Raw genomic sequence first — 16,025 nt, forward strand, 5'->3', positions numbered from 1 at the left:
CAAACACACAGACTCTAAATGGAACGAGTTGAAGCGTTTGTTTGAACAGTCTGCAGGAGGCAGGGACTTGCTTTCAAGCAGAACAGAAACTAACTTAGAGGAGTGTTCACGTGTTCGGTGTAATGACGTACAACGTCCTCCACGACTTCTGTAGTCCTATTCAGCCACTTGGTAACAACCATCGTTTTTCAGACACGTCCACTCTTCAGAAATCACCAGTGGGGTCTCTGCTGATGATTTAATGTCATAGAACACAACGTGATCCGTCTCTTCAACGTGTCTCAACCACAGACCTTATTTGGAGCTATTTTCCAAAACCCGATGGAGAAATTGCGTTGCTTTTTATCGAAGGAAACCGAACGTGGTAAAAATGCTAACTTACTTCCGGGTTTTAGGACGCGTCACTGCGGTTCTCTATAAAGAGCATATACCACGAAGAATTGCAGCGTGGGAGGCGGGGTCTCGTTCTTTCCTTCGAGAGCTGCTCATCGGCGCATGAGGACAAAATGGCCCAACTTTTGAGAGAGCGAAACGTCACAGATTACCCGTCATGCCCGGCTGTCAGAGCAGAAGAACCCGTATGTGCGCTCATAGAGCATGCGCCCCTTAAGCCCCGCCCCCAGAGCTCCCACTCTCGAAAATAAATCTAGATTTTAGTGCACTTTACAACTTTAAGGACCTAATGATTATAATAAGGGCTATAAAATAGCTCATAGTTTAAATTTGCTTAAAAAAAAAGTATCCGCTGATTTACAGGCGTCTCTTTCAATGTTAGTCAATGGGAAAAAGTCTTTCTGGGCCGGGTGACGTCACGGACTGATACGGAAATTGTAGTACGGCCGTTTGGACACAACGAATATTTTCATCAGAGTCCGGCGCACTTCCTGTGGGCTTGAGTTGTTCCCCTAAATAACAAGCTTCCATTGGACAGCAGATATTTGCCGGAAGGGAGGGGGCAGTACATTTGATACGATTACATAATACAACTTCAGAAATAAAGGATCACATAAATGCAGCATTGGCCTAGTTATAATAATAAATTCCTTTCATCTTGTTTTATCTATGATGGTTGTGGAGTATGGACTTTTTAAACGCCAGTATATTTATTTTATTTTATTTAAATATGAGATGTTTTGTACCTTTTTCCGCCTCAGAGCGCTGTTGCAGATTTTGTCCGGCGTCACTCCGAGGTCAGAGAGGACTTTAGCGATTGCTTTGGCGTCGACTCCACAGTTAGGGGCAACGTTACTCTCACAGCGCCTGTGCACGTTCACTTTACACACTGACACACACACACACACACACACACACACACACACACACACACACACACACACACACACACACACACACACACACACACACACACACACACACACACACACACACACACACACACACAGTAAGACCCACCTGTTCCGCACCGCATTTTACAGAATTGATTGATTGATACATTTTATTTCGAACAAGTAAAATTACAAAAACAAAACAAATGCATAGTCATGTAAGACAAATCAAAACAAAAAAAGGACAAAACAAAAAATGACATTTACAACAACAACAACAACAACAACAGCATTAGCAACATAAACTGCCACATCTAGTGTTCGAAAAGGAGTGAGAAGAAGTATAATTTATTTAATCTCACCCCCTTGTCCCTAAATGATTTATTTATAATCTGTAATCTGCAATAATTATCATTTGTATGCATTATTATTGATATTATTAGTATTATTAATCGGCTTTATCTGTTGATTGACACATATACACATATACATACATACACTGATATACATATATGCACACATACATATACATACCTACATACTCACACATGTACACATACACATAGTCAAACACCTTCCCCATCCCTTTATCTCGAGCAAATCATTTCTCTGTATTTCCTCTTGAACTGGTTAATGTCTGGACATCGCTTTAGCTCCACGTTCACACTGTTCCATCGTCTCACTCCACGTTCACACTGTTCCATCGTCTCACTCCACGTTCACACTGTTCCATCGTCTCAGTCCACGTTCACACTGTTCCATCGTCTCACTCCACGTTCACACTGTTCCATCGTCTCACTCCACGTTCACACTGTTCCATCGTCTCACTCCACGTTCACACTGTTCCATCGTCTCACTCCACGTTCACACTGTTCCATCGTCTCACTCCACGTTCACACTGTTCCATCGTCTCACTCCACAGGCTGAGATACAGAAAGTTCTTCTGGTTGTACGGACCCAATGAATTTCGAATTGAAATTGTCTACTTTATTCTAACCTTTTATGGTCTTTTATATTACCATATTTTACTTAATATGTTCCTAAGATAACTTTTTGTTTTACTCTCTATTCTCCTCATAGATTTGTGAAGCACCTTGAGATTGTTTTTAAAGTGTTGTTGAATAAAATGTTTTGTTATTCTTATTACTTTCAATAACACTTCTTAGGTCAAGTTAACTTCACAGCAGGTATGGTAAAAGGTGTCTTGATTTAAATGAAGTTAAGTTAAAACCCAGGTCAAATGTACGTTAGAGGGTCTTGAGAAATGTGTCTTTTCATTGATTGTAATGTTATGTTAAATGTCTCTTGTGTCATGTCTTCATATGTTTGATGTCAAATGGAGCTGCTGCTTTAAATGAAGTTAAAACCCTTTCTTTTTAATGCCTGAGATCATTTAACCGTTCCTTATCATTACACTTTTAGCTGCAACCATTATTTTATCGCTTTTATTAATTGTCTTTTTTTGTTTTTGTTTGTGTGTATATTTTGTTTTTAATTATTATGTCTTGAATGCCTACGTGAAGCACTTTGAATTGCCTCTGTGTCTTAACATGTGCTGTACAAATAAACTAACCTTGAACCTTGCTGTGATGCAAGAAGAAAAGTCAGACTTGATCAGACAGTAACGTATTTATATTAAAAACATTTTATGTAGAAAAGCTGACCTTTACACTGGAGCCCCTGCCTCAGCAGACCCCAGAGCAGAGAACCGCAGTGATCGCAGAACGTCAGGACTTTAAAGTTGTGGATCCTGAACTTGTGTGGAACGTTGACGCTGAACCTCTGAGAACCAACGGGCTGAGAGACGGAACAAATGTGGGAAGTTACAGACATATCCTGCTGGTGTTCAGGTGTGTATCAGTATGTAGTGTGTCTACTTTAAAGAGTCCTCTCCTGCTGATGTTCAGGTGTATATCAGTATGTAGTGTCTCTACTTTAAAGAGTCCTCTCCTGCTGATGTTCAGGTGTATATCAGTATGTAGTGTCTCTACTTTAAAGAGTCCTCTCCTGCTGATGTTCAGGTGTATATCAGTATGTAGTGTCTCTACTTTAAAGAGTCCTCTCCTGCTGATGTTCAGGTGTATATCAGTATGTAGTGTCTCTACTTTAAAGAGTCCTCTCCTGCTGATGTTCAGGTGTATATCAGTATGTAGTGTCTCTACTTTAAAGAGTCCTCTCCTGCTGATGTTCAGGTGTATATCAGTATGTAGTGTTTCAACTTTAAAGAGTCCTCTCCTGCTGATGTTCAGGTGTATATCAGTATGTAGTGTCTCTACTTTAAAGAGTCCTCTCCTGCTGATGTTCAGGTGTATATCAGTATGTAGTGTTTCAACTTTAAAGAGTCCTCTCCTGCTGATGTTCAGGTGTATATCAGTATGTAGTGTCTCTACTTTAAAGAGTCCTCTCCTGCTGATGTTCAGGTGTATATCAGTATGTAGTGTCTCTACTTTAAAGAGTCCTCTCCTGCTGATGTTCAGGTGTATATCAGTATGTAGTGTCTCTACTTTAAAGAGTCCTCTCCTGCTGATGTTCAGGTGTATATCAGTATGTAGTGTCTCTACTTTAAAGAGTCCTCTTCTGTTGATGTTCAGGTGTATATCAGTATGTAGTGTCTCTACTTTAAAGAGTCCTCTCCTGCTGATGTTCAGGTGTATATCAGTATGTAGTGTCTCTACTTTAAAGAGTCCTCTCCTGCTGATGTTCAGGTGTATATCAGTATGTAGTGTCTCTACTTTAAAGAGTCCTCTCCTGCTGATGTTTCAGGTGTATATCAGTATGTAGTGTCTCTACTTTAAAGAGTCCTCTCCTGCTGATGTTCAGGTGTATATCAGTATGTAGTGTCTCTACTTTAAAGAGTCCTCTTCTGTTGATGTCCAGGTGTATATCAGTATGTAGTGTCTCTACTTTAAAGAGTTCTCTCCTGCTGATGTTCAGGTGTATATCAGTATGTAGTGTCTCTACTTTAAAGAGTCCTCTCCTGCTGATGTTCAGGTGTATATCAGTATGTAGTGTCTCTACTTTAAAGAGTCCTCTCCTGCTGATGTTCAGGTGTATATCAGTATGCAGTGTCTCTACTTTAAAGAGTCCTCTCCTGCTGATGTTCAAGTGTATATCAGTGTGTAGTGTCTCTACTTTAAAGAGTCCTCTCCTGCTGATGTTCAGGTGTATATCAGTATGTAGTGTCTCTACTTTAAAGAGTCCTCTCCTGCTGATGTTCAGGTGTATATCAGTATGCAGTGTCTCTACTTTAAAGAGTCCTCTCCTGCTTATGTTCAGGTGTATATCAGTATGTAGTGTCTCTACTTTAAAGAGTCCTCTCCTGCTGATGTTCAGGTGTATATCAGTATGTAGTGTCTCTACTTTAAAGAGTCCTCTTCTGTTGATGTTCAGGTGTATATCAGTATGTAGTGTCTCTACTTTAAAGAGTCCTCTCCTGCTGATGTTCAGGTGTATATCAGTATGTAGTGTCTCTACTTTAAAGAGTCCTCTCCTGCTGATGTTCAGGTGTATATCAGTATGTAGTGTCTCTACTTTAAAGAGTCCTCTCCTGCTGATGTTCAGGTGTATATCAGTATGTAGTGTCTCTACTTTAAAGAGTCCTCTCCTGCTGATGTTCAGGTGTATATCAGTATGTAGTGTCTCTACTTTAAAGAGTCCTCTCCTGCTGATGTTCAGGTGTATATCAGTATGTAGTGTCTCTACTTTAAAGAGTCCTCTCCTGCTGATGTTCAGGTGTATATCAGTATGTAGTGTCTCTACTTTAAAGAGTCCTCTCTTGCTGATGTTCAGGTGTATATCAGTATGTAGTGTCTCTACTTTAAAGAGTCCTCTCCTGCTGATGTTCAGGTGTATATCAGTATGTAGTGTCTCTACTTTAAAGAGTCCTCTCCTGCTGATGTTCAGGTGTATATCAGTGTGTAGTGTCTCTACTTTAAAGAGTCCTCTCCTGCTGATGTTCAGGTGTATATCAGTATGTAGTGTCTCTACTTTAAAGAGTCCTCTCCAGCTGATGTTCAGGTGTATATCAGTATGTAGTGTCTCTACTTTAAAGAGTCCTCTCCTGCTGATGTTCAGGTGTATATCAGTATGTAGTGTCTCTACTTTAAAGAGTCCTCTCCTGCTGATGTTCAGGTGTATATCAGTGTGTAGTGTCTCTACTTTAAAGAGTACCTCCTCCACTGTGTCCTCCTGCTTCTTCATCCCTGCACACTTAGTGATGATCAGTTCATGGCAGCGTTTATGGACCACACAGGTGCAAACTGCAAGAGAAACACACACACATGGATTTAAGTACCACGTGTTTAAGTGCAGTTGTGTTTCTTTTAAGTGTCTTCAGTCGAAAATATGGAATATAGAAACTCCATCTTACCTTGACACTGGTAGCCCTGTTTTCCTAAGACGCCCCTAAAAGTCAAACAGAGAATAAACTCAGCATGAATCACATAAAACAATGACCTAACCTATTGTTAACGGCTCAAAGCAAAGCAGCACAAATACTTGAAGAAAGGTGGATTGTTAGCGGTTAACAGATAATATTAAGATCTGAAAATATTGTACTTTTAAGTGAATGAACTACAAGTAATAGGAGGTTTTATTTTGTTGAGTTCTGGTAACTTTGTCAGATTTGCAGTGAGGATCTGTAGGAAACAATTTAGCTGTTGGGGGGGGGGGGGGGTTATTCCACTAAATGAATTCAATATGAATATAGACAAGGTGCAAAAAAACAAGAAAACTAAATTAGTAGAAGCTTATTCAGTCTGCAGAATAATATTTGCAGCTCGGGATATCTCGGCAGCTCCACTCTACTTCATACAATATACATTTTAACACATCATTAACATAATTAATTGTGCTGTGTGTGTGTGTGTGTGTGTGTGTGTGTGTGTGTGTGTGTGTGTGTGTGTGTGTGTGTGTGTGTGTGTGTGTGTACCAGATGAAGTCCCTGCAGTGAGAACAGTAGGTGGGCTGTCTGAGGAACGTTGCCATGAACTTGTGTCCGTTGACCTGGTGGACTCTCCTCCTGACGGCGCCCTGACGCTTCCTGGGGCCGAGACGCTGCCTGAAGACACGCTCCTCATTCTCACTGGAGCCTGCTGGAGCTGAACAACACACACACACACACACACACACACACACACACACACACACACACACACACACACACACACACACACACACACACACACACACACAGGTAGAAACACAACATCAATTTGATTTTATTAGATGTAAAAAAAAGTATGTGGAGTCTAAAATTTTTATATATTTGATCAAAATCATATTTTTTGGTTAATTCACTATTAATATGATGAATTTTTTTGTAATTAAAAGTTTTATTCGTAATTTTAATTATTTATTATTGTTATTATTTTTTATCTATTTGTATGTTTCATTCTCTCTCTTCTCGGGATGGTGGAACTACACTCGAAAAAAACACTCAATGAAAATAATAATAATAATTGTGCATGAGCTGCAGTTAAAAACGTATGTTTATTGAATACTAAATTATATAGTCTAAAGGTTTTATGTATTTTATTTAATATAAATGCTGAAAATAATAGATAAATGAACCCATGCAGATTTAGAGGGTCTGCACTTACACCAAGCGTCCAGTAGGTGGCGGTGGCGCTGTGTGGATGTTCATTTCTGTCTGTCTGTCTGTGTCACTCTGAGTTTAATTACAGAGGGTTTCCCAGTGGAACAGCAGGGATCTCAATCACTGCCTAACTCTGTGTTCACTCTCTCTCTGTCTTTAGACTTCAATCACACAATTACACTTCCTTTAATTCAGTTTAAGATGCAGAATGTAATACAGAGCTTTCAAGGACTCCAGGTGGATTGATATCAAATATGATGTTCGGGACAGCTGTTCAATAAATAAATAAACATACCTCAGTAAAAAACGTAGCTTTATCTGCATGTTTATTCTAAATTTGAGAATTTGATAACCCATCCTCTAGCCTCTCTGTCAGGTAACAACAACAACAACAACTTGTACACATGAAATATTATAATCTAATCTAGTTATCCTGAAGCCACGACTTGTTAGTTTGCCACAGAGATTATTGCAGAACATAATCCAAAATCACATGAAATCCCATTGGCTTTCTGTCGTGGAAACCCTTTGCGATGCTAATTTCTTTAAACATCATCTCTGCACTACTTTTTATACAGAATATACTTACATTTCCAAATTCAAATGAGGAACTCTTCCTGTCTTTTGCTCAAATCTCACACTTAATTCTCCAGTTAATCCTGCAGGACTCCTCTGTCTCTTTCTGTCTGCCATCAGCATCTCCTAGCAACTGACGAATGCTGCCTAGCAACAGTGTTGGACTGAGCATCTTCTATGAGGGAGGGGTCCGTTTTATTAGGGGGGGGGGGGGTGTATGAGAAAAGACATGCTGTTCCTCTGTGATGTCCTCATCATAACCCCTGTTAAAAGTGAAGGTATCTCAATGCAGCCTGTTGCCGTTACAATATATATTATTATACACATTCAAACATATTTATTTTTACCTAAACCGATATATTCCTGCACTTTAACTTGATCTGCATATTGAAGTACGAACAGAGTATATGCAGGAATCCTGAAGTCAAATGTAATACCCTTTAAGACCTTTTTTAAGACCCTTTCCACACATTTTAAGACCTCATCTCCACTTGGAGTTCTAACCGGTTACCTTGGCGACACACTTCACCTCACATTGACTATAAACAGTATTGATTGTCCTTCCTCCTTATCTTCCAACCATTTGGACGCAGACTTGCATTTCCCCATAACGATGTTGTTTAACAACCGGCGTAAACGGAGCTTCGCGTGCTATCAAGCAGTGAGCGTGCGATGTCCTGTTCAGATGACGTCAAACCCAACGGGATGCCATCAATAAACTACACAGAATCACTACACACCTACGCCATGATTACATTCAGGCAGACTGTAGAATACAACCTCTCTGGACCATTTATATACTTATTGAAAACAAGCTACACAATGTAACACCTTGGAAAATGCCCTTTAATACTTTTTAATAGCCTTAATTTTCGCTAAATTGATTTATCAACTTGTAATACTTTATAAGACCCCGCGGACCCCCTGATGATTGCTGTTGTTGTTTGTATGATGTCTTCTCCTGAATGTTGTAAGTCTCTTGTTTGTTTTTTTGATGGCACCTTAAGAAAAGGAGTAGCTCCACTCATCTCATTGTACCTGTATAATGACAATACATTATTCTATTCTATTCTATTCTGATTGACAGATTTATTTTTGAGTTGCTGATGTGTGTATCCAGCTATTTCAGGTTTTCAGATACGTTATTACGTCCTAATTTAACGCATAAAACAATACTCCAGTTGTTGATAAGTAGATGTAGAAAGCAGGCACGGTAAATACTGAAGGAGAGTAACTTAACATTGTGCTAAATTGCGCTTTAGAGGTCAAATATGCCACTAAACACGTGTTAGAGTAAGAGAGTATAATGCCATACAACTCGCTTGAAAAAAAGCTCTTTAGCCAATAGGAGCGCGAGTGTTGCGTAGTGATGTCACGATGTTCAGGAAGTAAACAAAGGAGTCCAATGGAGGCGTTTCAGGCAGGGTTTTTTAGCAACAAGCAGTAGCTTATCATCCATGTGTGTGTGTGTGTGTGTGTGTGTGTGTGTGTGTGTGTGTGTGTGTGTGTGTGTGTGTGTGTGTGTGTGTGTGTGTGTGTGTGTGTGTGTGTGCGTGTAAAGGCTAATAGGTTGATTGCAGCTCTCTGAACAGACAGTTCACCCGTGTGTTCTCTCTCTATGCAAACACATGTATTTAACGAGTGAAATTTCACACAAACACACAAATATATATAATAAGTCACTGCAGACAGAAAAAGCTACATAAAGCAGAATGAAATCTAATCAAGGACTTATTTTCAAGGATTTTTATATTAACCAATTTATTAGAGAGGAAAGTCCTTGTCCTGATGACGCCTCTTTGTCACTCTCGATGATGTAACTCCTCCATTAGAGAACACACCACTTTACTAATCAATTTATCAACCCCCTCCCCTCCTCTGTTGACCTCCGGTTCACTCTCGCTCTGTCTTTCTCTTCTTCCATTCTGTCATGACTCTCTAACACATACTGTGGTGAACAAACACACACACACCCCCCCCCCCCCCCCACACACACAAACACAGTCATACACACACACAATCAGTTTCCAGTTAATGCGTTACAGATCGTAGCGTCACTACATATCAAATTCTGCCGTTTTAAAGTAACATCTTGGATTTACAGCGTACATAAATCTGCGAGAAGGAAGAGATTCAAGGTTGACGCCTCACATTATAAATGAAGATGGTCATAGACAGACACACACACACACACACACACACACACACACACACACACACACAAACATACACACACACGCACACACACACACACACACTGAACTCAGTGAAATAATTTCACTGATGAACCTGGCTGAATGACATCATGTCTCCTAACGACCTCCTAACCTATCAGGCTCTCCTCTCCTCTTTCTCTGCTTCGATCTCTCAGGCAAAAAGCACTTTCTTTCAAGATAAGATCCAATCTTCCTATTCCAATCCCAAAAAACTATTTTCCATCTTCTCCACCCTCTTGGACCCTCCAAAGCTCCTCCCCCCTCCTCACTTCTGTCAAGCGACTTTGTTACCCACTCTTCTTTTTCCGACTCACCTTTACTCACCGCTGGGTCACCAGACCTTCCTTCCACCAACACACTAACCTCCTTTTCCCCTCTCTCTCCAAGTGAGGTTCTTACCCTCATTACCTCTGCCCGCCCTACCACCTGTCCTCTGGACCCTATCCCTTCAAACCTCCTTCAGACTATCGCTCCTGATATTCTACCGTTTCTCACCCATTTCATCAACACTTCTCTAACTTCTGGTCACTTTCCAAACAGTCTCAAGGAGGCAAGAGTAAACCCTCTCCTAAAGAAACCCACTCTCAACCCGTCTGATGTTATAAACTACAGGCCTGTCTCTCTCCTCCCGTTCCTGTCTAAATCACTTGAACGCGCTGTCTTTAAACAACTCTCCTGTTATCTCAATCAGAACAACCTTCTGGATCCGCACCAGTCTGGTTTCAAGGCAGGTCACTCCACAGAAACTGCCCTCCTTGCTGTCACTGAAGAACTGCACACTGCTAAAGCAGCATCCCTCTCCTCTGTCATCATCCTGTTGGACCTGTCTGCTGCATTCGACACGGTGAATCATCAGATCCTCCTTCGCACTCTCCAAAAACTTGGAGTTTCAGGCTCTGCACTTTCCCTCCTCACCTCATACCTGAAAGACCGCACCTACAGGGTTACTTGGAGAGGGTCTGAGTCCGACCCTTGTCAATTAACTACGGGGGTCCCTCAGGGCTCTGTTCTTGGTCCCCTCCTCTTCTCCTTGTACACAAACTCGCTCGGATCAGTCATTAGCCCGCATGGTTTTTCTTACCACTGCTACGCTGATGACACCCAATTAATTCTGTCCTTTCCCCGCTCAGAGACCCAGGTCGTCGCACGCATCTCTGCTTGTCTAGCTGACATCTCTCAGTGGATGTCTGCTCCTCACCTCAAGCTCAACCTTGACAAGACTGAATTGCTTTTCTTCCGGGAAAAGATTGTCCCACTCTTGACCTAACAATCAACATCGGCACCTCAGTTGTTTCCCCGACTCAGACTGCAAGGAATCTGGGTGTGACCCTAGATAACAACCTGTCCTTCACTGCAAACATCGCTGCTACAACCCGCTGCTGCAGATACACGCTTTACAACATCAGGAGGATACGTCCCCAGCTGACACAGAAAGCGACTGCAGGTTCTGGTCCAGGCTCTCGTCATCTCACGCCTAGACTACTGCAACTCCCTCCTGGCTGGTCTACCTGCATGTGCCATCCGACCTCTGCAGCTCATCCAGAATGCAGCGGCTCGTCTGGTCTTCAACCTTCCTAAATGTTCCCACACCACTCTGCTCCTCCGCTCCCTTCACTGGCTTCCAGTAACTGCTAGAATCTACTTCAAGACACTGGTACTTGCTTACCATGCTGCGAATGGATCTGGCCCTTCGTACATCCAGGACATGGTTAAACCGTACACCCCAGCACGTGCACTCCGCTCTGCATCAACCAAACAGCTCGCTGCACCCTCGCTGCGAGGGGGACCCAAGTTCCCATCAGCAAAAACACGTGGGTTTGCTGTCCTGGCTCCAAGATGGTGGAATGAGCTCCCCATTGACATCAGGACAGCAGATAGCTTACACACCTTCCAGACTGAAAACTCATCTCTTTCGACTCCACTTCGAGCGATAGAACTATTAACGAAGCACTTATATACTAATAAAGGACTGGCTTATCTAAAGCCAGTTGAGTAGCACTTGAAATGTTTGGCTCTATGAAACATGATGTACTTATATGATTCTGTTTTCTTCAAGGTTGTGTCTTCCTGGTCGAATGTACTTATTGTAAGTCGCTTTGGATAAAAGCGTCAGCTAAATGCAACGTAATGTAATGTAATGTCTCACACTGCGAGAGACACACAGGAAACTTGCAAAATCAACTTTCTGATGCTTCGTACTGAAATGACTCTACACTTTTCTTACTTCACACACGCACGCACACACACACACACACACACAACCACACACACACACACACACACACACACACACACACACACACACACACACACACACACACACACACACACACACACACACACACACATTTCTCATTCTCTTTTCTTTACTGGTGACAGTTTCGCCATAGTGGCTTTTATTACTCCGCTCCCAAACTGTGGGACACCAGGAAATATCAGAGTGGACATTTTTAAACGAAAGCTAAAGACACATATTTTTGGATTAGTTTTTTATTAGCAACCCCGTCCTTTAATGTTTTTTTAGTCTTTATTATTTACCTACTTTTATATTGTTGTATTTATTAGTCTTAACCTATAAAACCTGTAAATCACTTTGAGCTGCATGTGCTGTATGAAAAGTGTATATAAATAAAGCTTTCTTATTATTATTATTATTATCAGGAAACCAAAGTTACCTGCTCTCCCCAAATATGAAAATTAATTAAAAGAAAAGTTTCCACTGGGATTTATGATGGATGGAAACTGATGCTTGTCTCTCCCTAGCAACGGTCTTCTCTCCTTAGCAACGGTCTACTCTCCTCAGCAACGGTCTTCTTTCCCTAGCCACGGTCTTCTCTCCTTAGCAACGGTCTTCTCACCCTAGCAACGGTCTGCTCTCCCTAGCAATGGTCTTCTCTCCTTAGCAACATTCTACTCCCCTTAGCAAAGGTCTACTCTCCCTAGCAACAGTCTACTCTCCTTAGCAATGGTCTTCTCGCCCTAGCAACGGTCTACTCTCCCTAGCAACGGTCTTCTCTCCCAAGCAACGGTCTACTCTCCTTAGCAATGGTCTTCTCTCCTTAATAACGGTCTTCTTTCCTTAGCAACGGTCTGTCAGCGAAAAATAGAAGACCTCTGGAATGGACCAAATTGACCAATCAGAATTGAGTATTCAACTAAACTGTTTAAATGGATTTCTTACCTTCACTGGAAGAGCCCGACAGGTCGATAACAACAAACACCTTCCCCTCTGGCTCCAAGTCGACCTAAACACACAGAGAGAGAGAGAAACAGAGGGTCAGACGGGGGGTGAAAGGAGAGATTAGGAAGTAAAACACTTGAGATTAATAAAGCTGCTTTAAAGCATGTCGTCTTCACTTGATATCTTTGTTCAGAATCAGAAACAGGTTTATCACCAGGTAGGTTAACACATACGAGGAATTTGACTTGGTGTTGTGTTGGATACATACAATTATAACAAAAATAGAAAAAACAGATAACAAACTATTTCAAGAAAACTATAATAATGTTCAAAAATATAGTAAAATATAGAAGTATTTACATTGAATATGGTTGGAATCGTAGAAATAGAATTGGAATAAAATATGTGAAGTAATGAAAAACAAGATATTGTATTGTTGGGATCCACATTAGCAATGGCTGTTTAATTAGTTTTAGCATTAGCTAACGTCAACATTGTGGCGTTTCTTTAATATCACTTTATATGCTGCTCTCAAGTTATATGGGTTTAGAACAGTGGTTCTCAAAAGTGGGTCGCGGACCCGTTTCGAGAGGGTCGCAGATACGTGATTGAAAAATTCCTTTTTTTTTTTGGGAGAAAAAGTCATACTTTTATTTGGAAGGCCCGATTTTCTAACACTGTGCATGCAGTCGGCGTTGGACTGGAAGTACCGGAGACCATAAACGGTTTTGAAAACTTCTGTCACGTAGTGATCATCTTCTCAATAAAATATCTTTGCTGATGTCTTTTCGAGTCTTCTGGCCAATCAGAATCAAGATTGTTGCCGGAAGTCCCCACGGAGAATAACTTTGCGGTAGAACTATTCTTTATACATCCATGGGTACAACTTCAGATAAAAATGAACACATAATGAAATATGACCCCCGGTTTGATGATTGACAGGTCACAGAACAATGGGGGCTATCTACCCTTACCCACAATATAAAGTATTTCACACAGACTATCTCCTCTTTACTCTTCTCTCTGTGAGGAGCAGCAAGTTCAGATGTCAGAACAAAGTGAAACACAAACAATGGCATAACATATTATTAATATGTCGTAATACATTTATTTATTTTCTTCTCAGAGTGTACCAGTAGTTTATATGTTAGTATTTCAAAAAATCTCCTGGGGAAACCCAACCCCCCAGACCCCCTGCTGGGGTTGGGTTTTCAGCATGTGGGCCTTTTTATGTTATACAGTTCAGCTTTGATTCCATCATCTCACTAAACCTTTTTAAAAGCATTATTTTGTTCTGTAAAGGGATATACGGGATATATGCACTGTACTTCACTTTAAGTAATATTGTATGCTGCAAAGCGTATATATTACTGCAGGATTTTTTGTTGAATAGATTTGAGTGGTTAAAAATGTCGGGTCGCGATCTATTGACTAAGGAAAAAGTGGGTCCCGAGGCCTGGCCAGTTGAGAACCACTGGTTTAGAAAATAATAAAACATAAGAGTAAACTCAACACTCAACTCAATTGATACACATAATTCAACTAGAATTACTTGGAAATAAAAGAACAATTACATATGTTACATTAGATAAATAGATGCATTTCTTTCATGCAACCAATACAAGTAAAATAAAGACAGGAAGTCGTATCACAGGGACTTTTTTACGTAGCTTTTGCATACATGCCCCATAATATGCCACATGTTGGCATCGGAAAAAACTATATTTGTTGAGGCCGTCCACCCCCTTTAAACCGTGTGATGGTGACTTCCTGTTTGGCTGAAATCTCTCGGTGTCAGAGCGGTGATGTGGGGACAAGAGGAGAGAGAAAGTTGGAGAGGAAAAAACACACAAACACTGCGGTGTGGAACTTAGAGGTTGACACATATCCTGTAACACCCACACATCATGTATACAACTCCCACACACACACACACACACACACACACACACACACACACACACACACACACACACACACACACACACACACACACACACACACACATACACACACACACACACACACACACACACACACACACACACACACACACACAATGGATACAGAAAGCCGGAGAGAAGCTCAACAGAGTTAAGAAAACTGCTGCTCTCCGATCTATTAAGTCTCTGTGTGTGTGTGTGTGTGTGTGTGTGTGTGTGTGTGTGTGTGTGTGTGTGTGTGTGTGTGTGTGTGTGTGTGTGTGTGTGTGTGTGTGTGTGCGCGCATATGTGTGTGTTTAGATATAAATGTTATTAGGTCGTTACATTTAACACAAAAACAATCGTCTTTACTGGAAAATTAACTACAGTCTTAGAGCAAGTGTGTGTGTTTTGTGTGTGTGTGTGTGTGTGTGTGTGTGTGTGTGTGTGTGTGTGTGTGTGTTCGAGCTCATCTTATAAAAGCAAGTGGGCATTGGGGGATCACAGAGTTGTTTACCAGCAGCTTGCCTTGCACCACCCACATTGTCCATAATCCCCCGTTTTGCACACACACACACACACACACACACACACACACACACACACACACACACACACACACACACACAGAGAACAGCACAAAGTGAAGGCGAACAGGCGTGGGTTCATAATGTATACAGAGGGAGATGGAAAGCAGAGAGAGAGAGAGGGGGGAGGACAGAGAAACTTTGTTGGATCGTTCCAACGTGAAAGTGCATGAGGGGGTTGGTTATTATTTACATTTTTATTAACACACTGTCTTTTCACATCCACTGTTTGGCTCTTCTATCAGGACTGGCACATGTCAGAGCTGCACAGAGCACTCTGAGTCTAACAGGATCATTATCCCCATCAATCTGCATTTTCTACGAGAAGCAGTGGAAGGACGGAAGTGGTTGGAGCAGATGGACAGATGAGGCAGAATATTACCATCAATCTGGAAGAGAGTGTAATGAGGGCTCGGCGGCCAGGACTGGAATAAAGGATTTCTGTTACCAGGAAAACTGTCTTTCTGTTAGAAAGGGAGAGAAGGACAGTCCGTGTTTTAACACTTTCATTAGGGTTCTGTTTCTGCCTCCATAAAACATAACACTATATTTATTTATTCATGAGCGTACTTGTTTTTTTAATAGTTAATATTTGTTTCTTATAATTAATGTCTTTTATTTTAACCCAGGCTTTGACATATAGAGTAGAAATGGGATCTAA

General features: G+C 41.2%; 1 protein-coding gene across 1 annotated transcript; it reads right to left on the reverse strand.

Annotated features, from left to right (window-relative positions):
- Window positions 1–797: 797 nt before the first annotated feature.
- Window positions 798–15,823, reverse strand: LOC117552315 (protein kinase C epsilon type-like). The gene is made up of 7 exons (XM_034225675.1): window positions 15,747–15,823; window positions 12,856–12,919; window positions 6,217–6,385; window positions 5,656–5,690; window positions 5,457–5,545; window positions 2,951–3,083; window positions 798–1,282 (listed from the first exon to the last, which is right to left on the reverse strand). The coding sequence occupies exons 1-7, from the start codon at window positions 15,747–15,749 to the stop codon at window positions 1,104–1,106; spliced, it is 672 nt and encodes a 223-aa protein (XP_034081566.1). The 5' UTR covers window positions 15,750–15,823; the 3' UTR covers window positions 798–1,103.
- Between the last annotated feature and the right edge of the window lie 202 nt (window positions 15,824–16,025).

The sequence above is a fragment of the Gymnodraco acuticeps genome, unplaced genomic scaffold, assembly GCF_902827175.1.
Source record: "Gymnodraco acuticeps unplaced genomic scaffold, fGymAcu1.1, whole genome shotgun sequence".
NCBI lineage: Eukaryota > Metazoa > Chordata > Actinopteri > Perciformes > Bathydraconidae > Gymnodraco > Gymnodraco acuticeps.

Excerpts from the sequence above, each read along its gene's own strand:
- LOC117552315 (XM_034225675.1), bottom strand. Across the intron at positions 5,691-6,216 it reads CACTGCAGGGACTTCATCTG|GGGCGTCTTAGGAAAACAGG; the intron begins GTACACACACAC and ends TTTGACTTTTAG. Across the intron at positions 3,084-5,456 it reads AGGAGGACACAGTGGAGGAG|CCCGTTGGTTCTCAGAGGTT; the intron begins GTACTCTTTAAA and ends TCCGTCTCTCAG.